General features: G+C 46.9%; 1 protein-coding gene across 2 annotated transcripts; it reads left to right on the top strand.

The window, feature by feature from the left end:
* Positions 1-121: 121 nt before the first annotated feature.
* Positions 122-4257, top strand: TXNIP (thioredoxin interacting protein). 2 transcript variants are annotated; one of them, XM_002759807.6, is made up of 8 exons: positions 122-689; positions 1223-1295; positions 1399-1546; positions 1658-1760; positions 1891-2147; positions 2252-2408; positions 2516-2667; positions 2797-4257. In XM_002759807.6, exons 1-8 carry the CDS (start codon positions 440-442, stop codon positions 2830-2832), a joined length of 1176 nt encoding a protein of 391 aa, XP_002759853.1. In that variant the 5' UTR covers positions 122-439; the 3' UTR covers positions 2833-4257. The 2 variants fall into 2 exon arrangements, with proteins under 2 accessions (XP_002759853.1, XP_078211593.1); XM_078355467.1 differs by lacking the exon at positions 122-689 and having other exon boundaries at positions 733-1295.
* The last annotated feature ends 11910 nt before the right edge of the window (positions 4258-16167 follow it).

The raw sequence follows: 16167 nt of genomic DNA, 5'->3' as shown, positions 1-16167 counted from the left end.
GACTGAGCAGCCAATGGGAGGGATGTGCACGAGGGCAGCACGAGCCTCCGGGCCAGCGCTCGCGTGGCTCTGCGGGCCCAGGCTACTATATAGAGCCGTTTCCGGCTCTTGCTTGAAACTAAGCTCCCTTTCTCTTTAGAGGAGCGTTTGTAGAGATCGGATCTCTTCTCCAGCAATTGTGGGAAAAGAAGGCTTTTTCTCTGAAATCCTTTAGTGTAACCAGCGGCGTGAAATTTTTGGAGGCCTTTTCAAAAACCTAGTAGTTAAAATTCATTTGTCTGAATCTTACTTTAAATTTAAGCTCAAACTGCTTAAGAATACCTTCATTCCTTAGGAAGAGTGAAATAATTTACTGCAAAGGAGGTTCCTCGATTTGGGGCTTTTTTTTTTTTTTTTTTATTCCACCCTCGTTCCTGACTCTTAAATCAACTGTCCCATCATGGTGATGTTCAAGAAGATCAAGTCTTTTGAGGTGGTCTTTAACGACCCTGAGAAGGTGTACGGCAGTGGTGAGAAGGTGGCTGGCCGGGTCATAGTGGAGGTGTGCGAGGTGACCCGTGTCAAAGCCGTTAGGATCCTGGCTTGCGGAGTGGCCAAAGTGCTCTGGATGCAGGGATCCCAGCAGTGCAAACAGACTTCGGAGTACCTGCGCTACGAAGACACGCTTCTTCCGGAAGACCAGCCAACAGGTAAGAGGCCCGGTTCATTGCTGGAGGGTGAAAGCTGGTAAGAGAATAGAAAGCGTAAACCCGTATGAAATGTTTTGAGTTGCTCCGTTTGCGTGGTTTGAATTACGTGTTGTTGCTTCCTTTTATCTGTTTTAATTTGCAGACATTCTCCCCCCACCCCACCCCCCAAAAAATGGGTGATTTGTATAATTTTTTATGGTGCTTGTTTCTTAAAGATGATTCTGGGGGCGTTGCCTTGGGTAAAGTCTTATGTATACATAAGTTGCTTATTATTTGCTTACCTCTGTTTGAGATGTTAAGAGGAACCGTCCTGGGTGAATCTTTAAGCATTGCAGGGCTTGGCAATTTGCTGCCCTACAAAATACACCAGACTCTCTCTTTAAGAACAATATCGGATGATTTTAAAATATGTAGGATGAAATTGGGGGTACTTCATTCAGTACGTTGCATGCCACCCAGTCATTCCTTATCACACAGATGCATTTTAAGTGTAACAGGAAGCCTAATGGTTACTCGATTTTCTTTCCCTGCAGGTGAGAATGAGATGGTGCTCATGAGACCTGGAAACAAGTATGAGTACAAGTTCGGCTTTGAGCTTCCTCAGGGGTAAGTATCAGCTAAATGCATCTTTGAACTTCTCGGTCTAAATTGTCTTGTCCTCCTGACTGTTCTTGGAGAGCATTTAAAAATCTTCGTTTTCTTGACACAGGCCTCTGGGAACATCCTACAAAGGAAAATATGGGTGTGTAGACTACTGGGTGAAGGCTTTTCTTGACCGCCCCAGCCAGCCAACTCAAGAGACAAAGAAAAACTTTGAAGTAGTGGATCTGGTGGATGTCAATACCCCTGATTTAATGGTGAGATTCATTTTAGAGAGTGTATTCTTCTGGGTCACAGGGATGATAAATCCGATGTCTTGGGCATTAGATTGAAGCATCTCAAAACGCCTTTTGTCCCCTTCTACATAGGCACCTGTGTCTGCTAAAAAGGAAAAGAAAGTTTCCTGCATGTTCATTCCTGATGGGCGGGTGTCTGTCTCGGCTCGAATTGACAGAAAAGGATTCTGTGAAGGTAAAACACTAGTGCTGATGGTAGATATCTTAACAAGAACTGGGTTTAGGGCCAAGGGCATGGGACTGGGGTAGCGGAAATGTCATTAACTGAGTATCAGTTAATAAGTTTTCATCTTTCTCATTGCTAGGTGATGAGATTTCCATCCATGCTGACTTTGAGAATACATGTTCCCGAATTGTGGTCCCCAAAGCTGCCATCGTGGCCCGCCACACTTACCTTGCCAATGGCCAAACCAAGGTGCTGACTCAGAAGTTGTCCTCAGTCAGAGGCAATCATATTATCTCAGGGACATGCGCATCATGGCGTGGCAAGAGCCTTCGGGTGCAGAAGATCAGGCCTTCTATCCTGGGCTGCAACATCCTTCGAGTTGAATATTCCTTACTGGTGAGTAGATACAGGGTGGCTTCTGCAGAGAAATTGTTCCTCTGCTACCACAGTCTTGTTTTCTCCAGATCTCTGATCTAACAAACTTCCATCTTCCTTTCTAGATCTATGTTAGCGTTCCTGGATCCAAGAAGGTCATCCTTGACCTGCCCCTGGTAATTGGCAGCAGATCAGGTCTAAGCAGCAGAACATCAAGCATGGCCAGCCGAACCAGCTCTGAGATGAGTTGGGTAGACCTGAACATCCCTGATACCCCAGAAGGTGAGCCAGACCCAATGTCTTGTTCTGGTCTACCTGGGTTTGTGAAATTGTGATGCTCCAGCATTTCTTGGGCAGGCTTCTTAATGTGGCCGTATTTTTTTTTCTAGCTCCTCCTTGCTATATGGATATCATTCCTGAAGATCACCGATTGGAGAGCCCCACCACCCCTCTGCTAGATGACGTGGATGGCTCTCAAGACAGTCCTATCTTTATGTATGCCCCTGAGTTCAAGTTCATGCCACCACCTACTTATACTGAGGTGAGAAATTGTCATCCTTTCTGTTAAATTTGTCCTAAGCCTCTATAAGAAGTTGACTTAGCAGGATTGCTAAACTGGGCTGTTGTTCTAATTCTTACCTGAACTAAACTAGTCTGTTTCTTCCTTCAGGTGGATCCCTGTATCCTCAACAACAATGTGCAGTGAGCATGTGGAAGAAAAGAAGCAGCTTTACCTACTTGTTTCTTTCTGCCTCTCTTCCTGGACTCTCACTTTTTCAGAGACTCAACCGTCTCTGCACAATGGAGTGTGGCTCCACCTCAGCCTCTGACTCCCTAACATAGCGGGGTGATCAGCAGGCAATCTCCTGGGCCTTAAAGGATGCGGACCCATCCGCAGCCAGCGCCGACGTTGTGAGACGGGGTGTTTGCTGGATGGGTTTAAAAACAACTGGAAAAACTCAGGCCCATCCATTTTCTCAGATCTTGAAAATTGAGGCCTTTTCAGTAGTTTTGGGTCAGGTAGAAATGGCCTCCTGGCATAAGCTTTTCAAGGTTTTTTGGAGGCTTTTTCTAATTGTGATAACAACTTTTAGGACCTTGAACTTATGTATCATGTGGAGAAGAGCCAATTTAGCAAACTAAGGAGATGAAAAGGGAAATTGTGGCCAAAACTTTTGGGAAATGGAGGTTCTTAAAATCAGCGTTCCCTGTTATACACTTGTAGAAAAAAAAAGAAAAGAAAAACTTTCCAGGGCTGTTTTGACAGACATTGGAGAGACCTTTCCCTGTGATTTGAAAGGAAGCTGCTGCTCTACGGTCGTTTTTGCTTAGAGTGCACTTTTAACCTGGCTTTTAAAGCAGTAACTGTCCCACCAAAAGCCTTAAAAGCCATTTTAACTATTGCACTGTGTTCTCCTGTTGCAAATATTTTCATACGGGAGGATGTTTTTCTCTTCGTTCAAGTCCTTGGAATTGATTCTAAGGTGATATTCTTAGCACTTTAGTTCCTGTCAGATTTTTGGTTCTCCCCCTCTGCCATCTTAAATGTAAGCTGAAACTGTTCTACTATGTCTCCAGGGGTAAAAGCCCAAAGACAGGAAAAAAAAAAAAAGGGTTAACTGCTTTTGAGATTGCCCCAATGTACAGGATTATATAATTCTAACACTCAAATCATGTGAAAGGGTTGCTGCTTTCAGCCTTGCCCACTGACCTCTCCAGACCCAAGGAGGAACAGATGCCCCAGCACTGTGATCAGAACCTCTAGATACTGCCACGAGAAACCAGAGGGCAGGTCTTCACAAAAGCCCTTCCGACCCCTTCCTGCCCAGTGTTAGGAGATAGGGATACTGGCCCCTCTCTCGCTGCAGCTGCCGGCATTTGGTCAGTCACTCTCAGCTATAGCACTTTTGTTCACTGTCCTGTGTCAGAGCACTGAGCTCCACCCTTTTCTGAGAGTTCATACAGCCAGAAAGTGTGGGCTGAAGGTGGTTTCATGTTTTTGTATTATGTATCTTTTTGTATGGTAAAGACTATATTTTGTACTTAACCAGATATATTTTTACTCCAGATTGGGGGTATTCTTTGTAAAAAATCAAAATAAAGTTTTTTTAATGGCAAAAAAAAAAAAAAATGGTGTTTGTGAGCTGGCTTTGGAGAAGTTTGTGGGAAGAAGGTATGCTTAAAGAAGCTTTCCTCTTAACCCATGCTAGCCAGGCCCAGTGCCGCGCGCCTGGAGTCCCAGCTACTCGGGAGGCTGAGGTGGGAGGATCGCTTGAGCCCAGGAGTTCTGGGCTGGATTGCACTATGCCGATCGGGCATCTACACTAAGTTCGGCATCAATATGGTGACCTCCTGGGAGAGGGGGACGACGAGGTTGCCTAAGGAGTGGTGAACCGGCCCAAGTCGGAAACCGAGCAGGTCAAAGCTCTTGTGCTGATCAGTAGTGGGATCATGCCTGTGAATAGCCACTGCACTCCAGCCTGGGCAACATAGTGAGACCCCGTCTCTTAAAAAAAAAAAAGCCATACTAATGAAAACCTTGTGGAGAAAATACTCTCTCTATGGACCCTAAGTAATGTTGGCAGAGTCAGGGCTAGAGGGGTGAAGAAGGTAACAGTTTGAGGCATGTTACTTTCAGATTCGCTAAAGCAATTATACTGGGATTTTGTTGTCTAAACTAGTTTTCCAAATCCATAGCTAACAATTACTAAATTCCTTCAGTTTTGGAGTTCATGAGTTCTTGAAATACAGGGAAATTATGAGGGAATTCGCAAGAAATGGGTGGAGGTTCTTCCCTACCCACGCTGGAGTGTAGTGGCCTGATTTCGGCTCACGGCAGCCTTGACCTGGGCTCAAGTGATCCTCCCACCTCGGCCTCCCACATAGCTGGGCTACAGACACACACCACTACCCTTAGCTAATTTTTATATTTTTTGCAGTGGTGGGGTTTTGCCATGTTGTCTAGCTAGGCTGGCCTCAAACTTCTGGGCTCAAGTGATCTGCGTGCCCTGACCTCCCAAAGTGTTGGGAATATAGGCTTGAGACACTGCACCCCGCTGAAGATCCCTTTTTTATAATTTGGTTTTATCATGAGGTTTCTTCCCAGTGTAAACCCGATTTATGTACTAACAAGTATAACTATTCAGGACTTACGAGGTTACAGAGTTAGGAGTATTGAATTCTTTGGAGGCGGCTAATCATTTTTTAATTTTCACAGTTTCTATGCAAGCACATAACTCAGTAAATGGTTGCTAACTATTTCCCACCCTCATCCCTTAGATGCTTTGGTGGCTCCTATTCCTTGTAGGGTAATAGTAGTAGAGATCCCACCTTTAATTGGTGTGATTTTCATTCCTTTTTTTGGGGGATGGAGTCTCACTCTGTCTCCCAGGCTGGAGTGCAGTGGCCTGATCTCAGCTCACTGCAACCTCCACCTCCTGGATTCAAGCAATTCTCCTACCTTAGCCTCTCGAGTAGCTGGGATTACAGGCATGAGCCACCACACCCACCTAATTTTAGTATTTTTAGTAGAGACGGGCTTTTAAAGTGCTGGGATTACAGGTGTGAGTCATCACACTGGGCCATGATTTTCATTCCTAAAGGACTGACAGGTGAGAAACCCTGGGATGGCTAATTTAAATCTTTGCACAGATCTGGTCCTGGCCCTTATTTGGGAATTGGCCTTTCTTTTTCTTTTTTAAGACGGAGTTTCGCTCTTGTTACCCAGGCTAGAGTGCAATGGCGTGATCTCGGCTCACTGCAACCTCCACCTCCTGGGTTCAGGCAATTCTCCTGCCTCAGCCTCCTGAGTAGCTGGGATTACAGGCACGAGCCACCATGCCCAGCTAATTTTTTGTATTTTTAGTAGAGACAGGGTTTCACTATGTTGACCAGGATGGTCTCGATCTCTTGACCTCGTGATCCACCGCCTCGGCCTCCCAAAGTGCTGGGATTATAGGCGTGAGCCACCGCCCCCGGCGGGAATTGGCCTTTCTAAGGACAAACTAATTTCAAATGGGCTCCTGGAAATTCTACGTGAAATCCGTGTGAGATGTTGTAGTCCTAGCTACTCAGGAGGCTGAGGCAAGAGGATTATTCAAGCCCAGGAGTTCTAAATTACATTGAGCTATGACTGCACCACTTCCACTCCAGCTTGGGGGACAGACTTTGCCTCAAAACTAAATAAATAAATGAACTAAAATCAACGTGAATTTAACAGAAAGTGAGATTTAAAAGATCCTTTTCCAGCCTGGCACACTGGCTCACGCCTGTAATCCCAAGACTTCGGGAGGCTGAGGTGGGCAGATCACCTAAGGTCAGGAGATGGAGACTAGCCTAGCCAACATGGTGAAACCCCATCTCTACTAAAAATACAAAAAAAATTAGCCAGGCGTGGTGGCAGGCACCTGTAATCCCAGCTACTCAGGAAGCTGAGGCAGGAGAATCGCTTGAACCTGGGAGGCAGAGGCTGCAGTGAGCTGAGATCGCACCACTGCACTCCAGCCTGGTGACAGAGCGAGACTCCGTCTCGGAAAATTAAAAAAGATCCTTTTCTATTTCAATGTTCATTGTCTGTTTATCTTTCATTTTTCTGAGCACTCTCTTCCCTCTCTTTGCCTCTCTTTCATTACCGAAGTGTCAGTCTCTGGTTCTCCCTATTGCCAGGGTGACTTTCACCTGAACTCTCCGCCCTTTTCTCACCTGTTCAAGAATTTAGCGGCTCCTCCCCTTCAAATGTGGGACCAAGAAACTAGGTCAAAGTTGATGGAAAAGTTTTTTCTGCAGCTTGTTTTCCAGGGACTAGGGGAGTGAAGCAAGGACAAGAACAGCCCAGATAGCAGGACAAAAGGGATGGAGAGACCGTGGAGTGCCTGAGCCTGGCTCTTTGCATGCACAGTTGGGCTACTGGTACCCAAAATGAGAAGACGGATGGCTTCAAAAGGATGGATAACCGTATACTCAGGCCTTATACTCAAGGCCTCTTCGAGATCTGATCCTGGAACGGCCAGAACATGGCATCTCCTCCAGATACCCTTAACATTCTTTATCCAGCTGTCCAAATAGAACTTTGTATGATGATGGAAATGTTCAGTGCAGTAGCCACTAGCCACATGTGGCTATAGAGCTCTGAAATGTGGCTACTGTTACTGATAAACTGACTTTTTTTTCTATTTCTTTATTTTGTGTGTGTGTGTGAGATAGGGTCTAATTCTATCTCCCAGGCTGGAGTGTAGTGGCACAATCTTGGCTCACTGCAGCTTCGACCTCCCAAGGTCAGGTGATTCTCCTACCTTCGTCTTCCAAGTAGCTACCATGCCCAGCTAATTCTTTGTAGAGACAGGGTTTTGCCATGTTGCCCAGGCTGGTCTTGAACTCCTAGGCTCAAGCAATCTGCCTGCTTCAGCCTCCCAAAGTTCTGTGCGCAAATTAAAAAAAATTTTTTTAACTCTTTTTTTCTGAGACGGAGTCTTGCTCTGGGTTGGAGTGCCCAGGCAAGAGTGCAGTGGCATGATCTCTGCTCACTGCAGCCTCCACCGCTTGGGCTCAAGTGATTTTCCCACCTCAGCCCCCTAGTAGCTGGGATTACAGGTGCATGCCACCATGCCCAACTAATTTTGTGTTTTTCTTTTTTTTTTTTGACACAAAGTCTCACTCTTGTCTCCCAGGCTGGAGTGTAATGGCACGATCTCGGCTCACCGCAACCTCCACCTCCCCGGTTCCAGTGATTCTCCCATCTCAGCCTCCCGAGTAGCTGGGATGACAGGTGCCTGCCACCATACCCAGCCAATTTTTGTATTTTTAGTAGAAACAGGGTTTCACCACATTGGCCAGGCTGGTCTCAAACTCCTGACCTCAGGTGATCCGCCCACCTGGGCCTCCCAAAGGGCTGGGATTACAGTGTGAGTCACTGTGCCTGTAACTGAATTTTTAATTGTGTTTAATTCAATTAAACTTCAGTTTTGTGTGACTAGGGCCTGCCGGATTGAACACCACATCAAAATCTGAGAGAGTAGGCAGCTAGAGCTGTTCCCCCAGAGGAAACCTATCCCTCTCTTACAGCACAAAAACCTCCACTTCTTTTTGCCTTCTGTATACAATTTCTACCTCACGCCAGGACGCTTTCTGCATACGCTTGCTTCAGTACACCTCCTTGGGGAGTGGCCTAGCTGTTTCCCCACTGAAGCGGGTGAATATTTTGGGTCTTCTTTGCCTGTACTCTTATCATGTGCCTTTTGCTTTTTTTTTTTTTTAGATGGAGTCTCACTCTGTTGCCCAGGCTGGAGTGCAGTGGTGTGATCTTGGCTCACTGCAACCTTTACCTCCCAGGTTCAAGCAATTCTCCTGCCTCCGCTTCTGTGTAGCTGTGATTACAGGCGCCTGCCACCACACCCGGCTAATTTTTGTATTTTTTTACTAGAGATGGGGTTTCACCATGCTAGCCAGGCTGGTCTTGAACTTCCAACCTCGGGCGATCCACCTGCCTCAGCCTCTCAAAGTGCTGGGATTACAGGCATGAGCCCCTGCATGCAGCCCTTGCTTTTTAATTTTGAAAGAGCTATGACCTACATGTATAGCCATTAGAGGAGACGTGGTTCAGAGTATCATTTATTCATTCAGTGCTTCAATCTGGTTCAGGGAGATACGAGAAAAGTAAAAAAGAAAACTACATAAAGAGAGGAAAGAGCAAGACAATAAAATGAACAAGAAAAATGAGCCGGGCGCGGTGGCTCATAGCTGTAATCCCAGCACTTTGGGAGGGCAAAGTGGGTGGATCATTTGAGGTCAGGAGTTTGAGGTTAGCCTGGCCAATGTGGTGAAACCCTGCCTCTACTAAAAATATAAAAATTAGCTGGGCGTGGTGGTGGGTACCTCTGCTTCCGGTTACTCAGGAGGCTGAGGCAGGAGAATAGCTTGAACCCGGGTGGCAGAGTTTGCAGCGACCGGAGATCACACCACTGCGCTCCAGCCTGAGCCACAGAGCGAGACTCCGTCAAAAAGAAAAGAAAACAACAAACATACAAAACGGACGCTTCCATAACCAGGGTCGTTGGCTGCCTTACCTGATACCGCTGAACAGACTGTAAACACAAGTATCTAACTTGGGTTGAGGTGCTGGGAGGGAAACATGGGGGGAGGGTCTGACAAAGCGCATGTTCAGCAAAATATCACACAACAGCAGAAGTGCATGAGGTAGAGTCAAAGAGGGACCTTTGCACAATTATTTTTTCTCTATTTTATTATTATTATTTTTGAGATGGGGTCTCACTCTGTTGCCAGGCTGGAGTGTATGTCACCATCTCAGCTCACTGCAACCTCTGCCCCCGGGGTTCAAGTGATACTCCCCTGCTTCAGCCTCACAAGTAGCTGGAACTACAGGTGTGCGCCACCACCCACACCCCCCCCGGCTAATTTTTTGTATTTAGGAGAGACAGGGTTTCACCATGTTGGCCGGAATGGTCTCGATCTCCTGACCTCGTGATCCACCCGCCTCACACTCCCAAAGTGCTGGGATTACAGGCGAGAGCTACCTCGCCCAGCCCTGTTTTTTCTCTTTTTGAAACAGGGTCTCACTATTGTTGCCCAGGTTGGAGCGCAGTGGCTACTCACAGGCACATTCACAGCAAACTCTGCATGCAAGGATCGAAGCCTCAATTCCGTAGGTTCAATCTGGTTCAGGGAGATCTGAGAGAAGTAAAAAAGAAAACTATGGCCAAGTGCGGTGGCTCAAGCCTGTAATCCCAGCACTTTGGGAGGCTGAGGCGGGTGGATCACGAGGTCAAGAGATCGAGACCATCCTGGTCAACATGGTGAAACCCGTCTCTACTAAAAATACAAAAATTTAGCTGGGTGTGGTGGCGCATGCCTGTAATCCCAGCTACTCGGGAGGCTGAGGCAGGAGAATTGCCTGAACCCAGGAGGCGGAGGTTGCGGTGAGCAGAGATCGCGCCATTGCACTCCAGCCTGGGCAACGAGAGCGATACTCCGTCTCAAAAAAAAAAAAAAGAAAGAAAACTATGCAAAGAGAGGAAAGAGCAAGAAAATAAAATTAACAAGAAAAATGGGCGGGCCAGTGTCTCCCGCCTGTAATCCCAACACTTTGGAGCCTCAATCCTTGTCTGCAGAGTTTGTTCATAACCTCAAGAGGTTTCCCCTATTCAGCCTCTCATATACCTGGGACCACATGCACATGCAAACTTGGCCCAATTTCAACAAACTCTTCCCTCTTATAATTATATTCTTGGGCTACGTCCAGGTGATAAAATGCATAAGGTGAATAAAGAAAATATTTTACTGATCTTCCAATGATCCCTGCCCCAGGCACCCTGGCCTCAGTAGTTCAGGTATGGGAGATGGAAAGATTTTTGTCTCTTCTGTTATGACCTCATAGCCACCTTCATTTTGTAAGCTGAAAAACTCCTTTTCAGAGATAGCTAAAGATCCAAGGCTGCAGCTCTGGCTCAATAGAGAAGTCTAGAACCTCGAAAAGGTTCAAAGATTAGCCTTCCCATACTATTAAGAAAAAATAGGCTGGGCGAGGTGACTCACGCCTGTAATCCCAACATTTTGGGAGCTGAGGTGGGCAGATCATCTGAGGTCAGGAGTTTAAGACCAGCCTGGCTGACATGATGAAACCCCATCTCTACTAAAAATACTAAAAAAAATTGTCAGGTGTGGTGGTGCATGCCTGTAGTCCCAGCTACTCGGGAGGCTGAGGCAGGAGAATTGCTTGAAACCAGGAGGTGGAGGTTGCAGTGAGCCGAGATCGCGTCACTACACTCTAGCCTGGCGCCTGGTAACAGAGCAAGACTCTGTCTCAAAAAAATAAAAAAAAATAAAAACCTAAAAAAATAAAGTTGATTAAAAAAAAATATATATATATATATGTAAAAAGTTAGAACAATGCCAAATAAGTGATTGTTATCGAAAATAAAAGAGACATATCCCTCATCACCCTCTTGAATAATTCACTGTTGTTTTTTTTTTGAGAAATAATGCCACTTCGTCACCAGGTTAGAGTGGAGTAGGGCGATCTCAGCAACCTGCTCCTCCTGGGTTCAAGCAGTTCTCATGCCTCAGCCTCCTGAGTAGCTGAGATTACAGGCACATACCACCATGCCTGGCTCAATTGTTTTATTTTTAGCAAAGATGAGGTTGTGCCATGTTACCCAGGCTGGTCTCGAACTCCAGATAGCTCAGCTCAAACTATCTGCCTGCCTCAGCCTCCCAAAGTGCTGGGATTACAGGAGTGAGTCGCAGCACCCACTTGGCCCCAGGGTTTTCTTTTTCACACTCCCAGTGTGCTTCACAAGCCTGTGGAGTAAACCCTGTAACCTAAAAACTATTTGAGCTTTCTTAACTTTTCAGTATACAACTCCAAAGAAAAGTTTCCCACCATTTGGAGTGAAAAACCGAGGAATGAGGGTGCTGGATGTACAATGTGATGCCACAGGACTTTCAGACCTTTTCTTTGAGGTATTGCCTCCCATTTGATTTTTTTCCGTGAGGCGGGCTGGACTGAGCAGCGCAAAGGTAAGTGGAGGTGTGCCCACGGATGACGCCCAGTTTAGCCTATTTAGGCTCTTCTTGTTCTGTCTTGACCTTTCCCTTTCTTTGACCCTTCCCCACTCTCGGCTGGGCCCGTTGTGTAAGGAGAAAAGAATGAACAGACTCTGACTATCAACTGATCAGTCATCTCCAGGCAACAGAGTGATGGGAGAAAGAAGACAGGGAAAACAAATGGACGAGACTGTGAATTCCATGTGCCCTGAGTCCTGAGCTGTCAGGCAAGGCCCATTCTGAGTCCTTGTTGGGCTATGAAGTTGCTGACAGTTATACTTAATCGAATGGTCAGTAAACAGGTTCTTGGAAATGTCTGGCTGGGTTCCCAGCCTTGATATTTTTAACCTCTTGGACAGATGGATAAAGCACGGATTTCAGTTGCTCAGAGGGGAGGGGATACATACTCAGGGGCATGGGAACTGTGCTTCCCTATTTTTTTTTTTTTTTTTTTTTTTAGAGAGACAAAGTCTCACTCTGTCGCCCAGGCTGGAGTGCAATGGCACCATCTCGGCTCACTGCACCTCCACCTCCCAGGTTCAAGCAATTCTCCTGCCTCAGCTTCCTGAGCAGCTGGGATTACAGGCGCCTGCCAACACACCCAGCTATTTTTATATTTTTAGTAGAGATGGAGTTTCACTATGTTGGCCAGGCTGGCCTCGAACTCCTGATCTCAGGTGATCCACCTGCCTCAGCCACCCAAAGTGCTGGGATTACAGGCATGAGCCACCATGCCTGGCCAACATTTGTGCCTCCCTTATATGGTTCTGTGTATAGATCCCTCCCTCTTGAGTCCGAGGCAGGCGGATCACGAAGTCAGGAATTTGAAACCAGCCTGACCAACATGGTGAAACCTCGTCTCTACTAAAAATACAAAAATTAGCTGGGTGTGGTGGCATGCTCCTGTAATCCCAGCAACTCAGGAACAGAGGCAGGAGAATCGCTTGAACCTGGGAGGTGGAGGTTGCAGTGAGCCAAGATTGTGCCATTGCACTCCAGCCTAAGCTACAGAGCGAGATTCCACCTCAAAAAAAAAAAAAAATCCCTCCCTCTTCACTTTTCCTGTCTGATTCTGACTTCCTCCATCTAGCCAGACTCAAGGCTAATTCTTTGTCTCCTGCTCCCATTTCTCTTTATTCCCTTTCTTTATTTTATTTTATTTTTTTAGATGGGGTTTCACCATGTTGGTCAGGCTGGTCTTGAACTCCCAACCTCAGGTGATCCGCCTGCCTTGGCCTCCAAAGTGCTTGGATTACAGGTGTGAGCCACCACGCCCGGCCTCTTTATTCCCTTTCATGCTTGCCTTACCTTCCAGCTTTGAGGAAACTCGGGTTTCTGTTTTACCTTCAGAGCCCTGTAGATCAGGGGAGGGTGGCTGGGCAGGGACCAATGGCTCTTTTGCTGCCCCTAGAGATAGGTGTAGTTCTGCCTGTAGTACTCAGACACTCAGAGGCTTCTCTGCGGCCTCTGCAACAGAGGCTTCTGCCCAAACTCTCCTGCAACCTCAGGCATCCCACTGCCCCCAACTCTTGGGAACAGAATTTGACTCCATGGAAGCCCGGCCTGTGCGTCATACACTTTTGCAAAGAAGAAGAAATGATCGTGTAGGTCAGAGAGGTTGGAAATGGTGACCAAGTTTGACAAGACCAGATCTGCCGTCTCTGGTGTGGGAAACTTAGGTCACCCTCGAGGTGGAAGGGAAGGGAGAGAGGTCGATCATTAGCAAGTTCAGAATATCTTTTTGACAGTGACGGAGGAATGAAAGCGAGGAAGGAAAGACAAAAATTATGATAATTCCCTATTTGGGGTTTTATCCTCCCTTGGTCTTCTCTTTAAACCGAATACCCTCTATACCTAAAGACTGCTTCGTCCTTTCCTCTTGTTCTTTCCTATATCTCAACACCATTTCTGATACTGCCCCCATTGCTTCGTGAGTGGAGGAGAAAATCCCTCACATAAGGGCTCCAGAGTTGATGGGAAGCCGGCGGGGAAATGCACTTAGGGAAGGGAGATCACAGGGTGGTTCATGTTTCTCTTCCTTTGCCTTGATTTTAGCTGATGACGAACCAAAGCAAAGCTGGAGGAAACACTAAAACAGAGGCAGGAAATCAGGGGCACGGTGGCTCACGCCTGCAATCCCAGCACTTTGGGAGGCCAAGGCGGGTGGATCACGATGTCAGGAGTTTGAGACCAGCCTGGACAACATGGTGAAACCCCATCTCACTAAAAATACAAAGAATTAGCCGGGTGTGGTGGCGCGTGCCTGTAATCCCAGCAACTAAGGAGGCTGAGGCAGGAGAATCGCTTGAATCCGGGGAAGCAGAGGTTGCAGTCAACGGAGATCACACCATTGCACTCCAGCCTAGGTGACAGAGCAATCAATTCTCCATCTCTAAATAAATAAATAAATAAAATAATTAAAAATCCGATTTCACTAAAATCTACACTTCTGGCGTCTCTTAAAAAGCGGTCAGATTTGGTAACACTGAGTCACATTCTTTCCCAGCATCAAGCAGCTGGAGCTGAAGCGGCTGGGCAAGCTCTGATTTGCCAGTTCTCACCATTCTCTGGCGCATCACACTCGCCTGCTGTGATCTTTTATGTCTGCCTGACTCCTGTTTAGTGTTCAGGTTTGTCTATGCTTGTTACCTCTGCTCTAAGCAGAGTTTCTCAAATATTTCCTCTGCAGGACCCCTAAGATACAAGAGAGTGAACCATTTTCCCCAGGGCTCCCAGAGCAGTCTAAAGTAGACTGTCATAAACCAGAAATGTCTTTTTTGTTTTTTTAAAATAGAGACGGGGTTTCACCATGTTGGCCAGGATGGTCTCGATCTGTTGACCTCGTGATCCGCCCGCCTCGGCCTCCCAAAGTGCTGGGATTAAGGCATGAGCCACCGCGCCTGGCGAAATGTCTTTGAAGTACCTATTTTATCTTCAAAAAAAAATGCAAATTTTGATTTACACTGCATAATATATTTGTGTTGGTTTTAGTATAAAAATGATTTATCTTCCCCCAGCAAATCTTAAAAGTAAAATTAACACTCTGGAAGATGTGCCCTGTGTATTCCGTGGCTCCAAATAGTCCTCACCATATCACCCCAGGAATAATCCAATTTAAACAGCACCGTATAAAGGCATGATGCAGAGAGAGACATGGAGAAAAGACACGGAGAAAGAGTGGAAAAGAGGAAAAGAATTCGAAACACAACAAGTATGCGTCTGAGTGATAAGCTCTCCGTCTGGTCCTCAGCCAGCCCCTCCAGGCCTGGCCCAGTCTGGCCACTGAGAAGTGAGTAAACATCCCTGATGGCTCCGGACAGGTGTCAGTGTGGAGGCTCCGGTAGAAAGTAAGACGCAAAACAGGAGCCAAGCCAAGTAAGGGAGAGGTGAGGGACCCAGAGCAGCCAAGTATGGTCAGATGAGAAAGACTGTGTGGGCGCCAGGAAAGAGGCTTGGGAAAGGAAATGGAAGGCTTGGAGGAGCGCTGATCACCTCTTGCCCTTTCGCCCACTGAGCCCGTGTTTGTTGTTTCACTTCCTCTTATCTCTCCGCCTAAGAAAAATGAGGTAAAAACATGAAATTGACCTCCTTTGACAAGGGAATTTCTTCTCCAAAGTGGCTACATCTCTGGTCATACCAGAGCCTAAGGAGGATGAGTACCACGGCTTCTTTCCCTGTCTGGATGGGACTCCACCTACTCTCACCTCGAATCTGCACCCCTAACTTAGGTAGGTTTCTTCCCGCTGCCCCTTTTGGTAAGACAAAAGTAGCCCTGACTAACTCCCTCCTTTCCAATATTATCAACACTGCGCTGAGCCTACCAAAGAATCTGAGAGACAGGATTTGGCTATTTTCCCCCTTTCTCTACTGTAAAGCAAGATCAATGTGGAATTACAAGGATAGGAAACACCTAGGAAGGGGCTGTGAGCACAGCCCAAAGCTGAGGATCCTGGGAGGAGGAGAGGTTTAGAGTGGAGAATAATCCCACGCTCTGAGGTCATGGGGACCTAGCCCCTTCCTGCACTGGTTGAGATCAGGCCTGAGGACTCTCTGGATTCTTTCCCCAACATCTTGGCTTCCCAAGGTGAGAGCACGTGGCCGTTAAGGTCCTGCCGTTAAGTTGAATCAGTCTTCCTGCTGGCTCCCGATAGGGTTAGGAGGGGGACCTCCCTTGTTTCCTAGATACAAAGAGGCAAATTAAAGGCTGCTGGAGATGAACCACAGGTCTTTCCGAGGTGACAGCAGGAAGCTAGAACTTATTTCCGGCTTTGTGGTCCCAAATGACCTTGAGGAAATGTGAGCCCCAGTCCGGGCAAGGTCAGTGGAGAAGAGGTTCACTGCAGTTTGACCAGATTAGCTAGTGGAACTATTCCCATTGAGCTCATTGCTCTTCTCCATCATCCGGCTGGACATGATACAGGAGGGGAGATGAAGAGGACCTGCCCAGCAGACCCTTCTTCACTCAGAAATCTGTTGGTGGCCT

The sequence above is a fragment of the Callithrix jacchus genome, chromosome 18, assembly GCF_049354715.1.
Source record: "Callithrix jacchus isolate 240 chromosome 18, calJac240_pri, whole genome shotgun sequence".
Taxonomy (NCBI): Eukaryota; Metazoa; Chordata; class Mammalia; order Primates; family Cebidae; genus Callithrix; species Callithrix jacchus.
The sequence above is the reverse complement of the archived record's forward strand: the minus strand, read 5'-3'. Positions and strand labels throughout refer to the sequence as shown.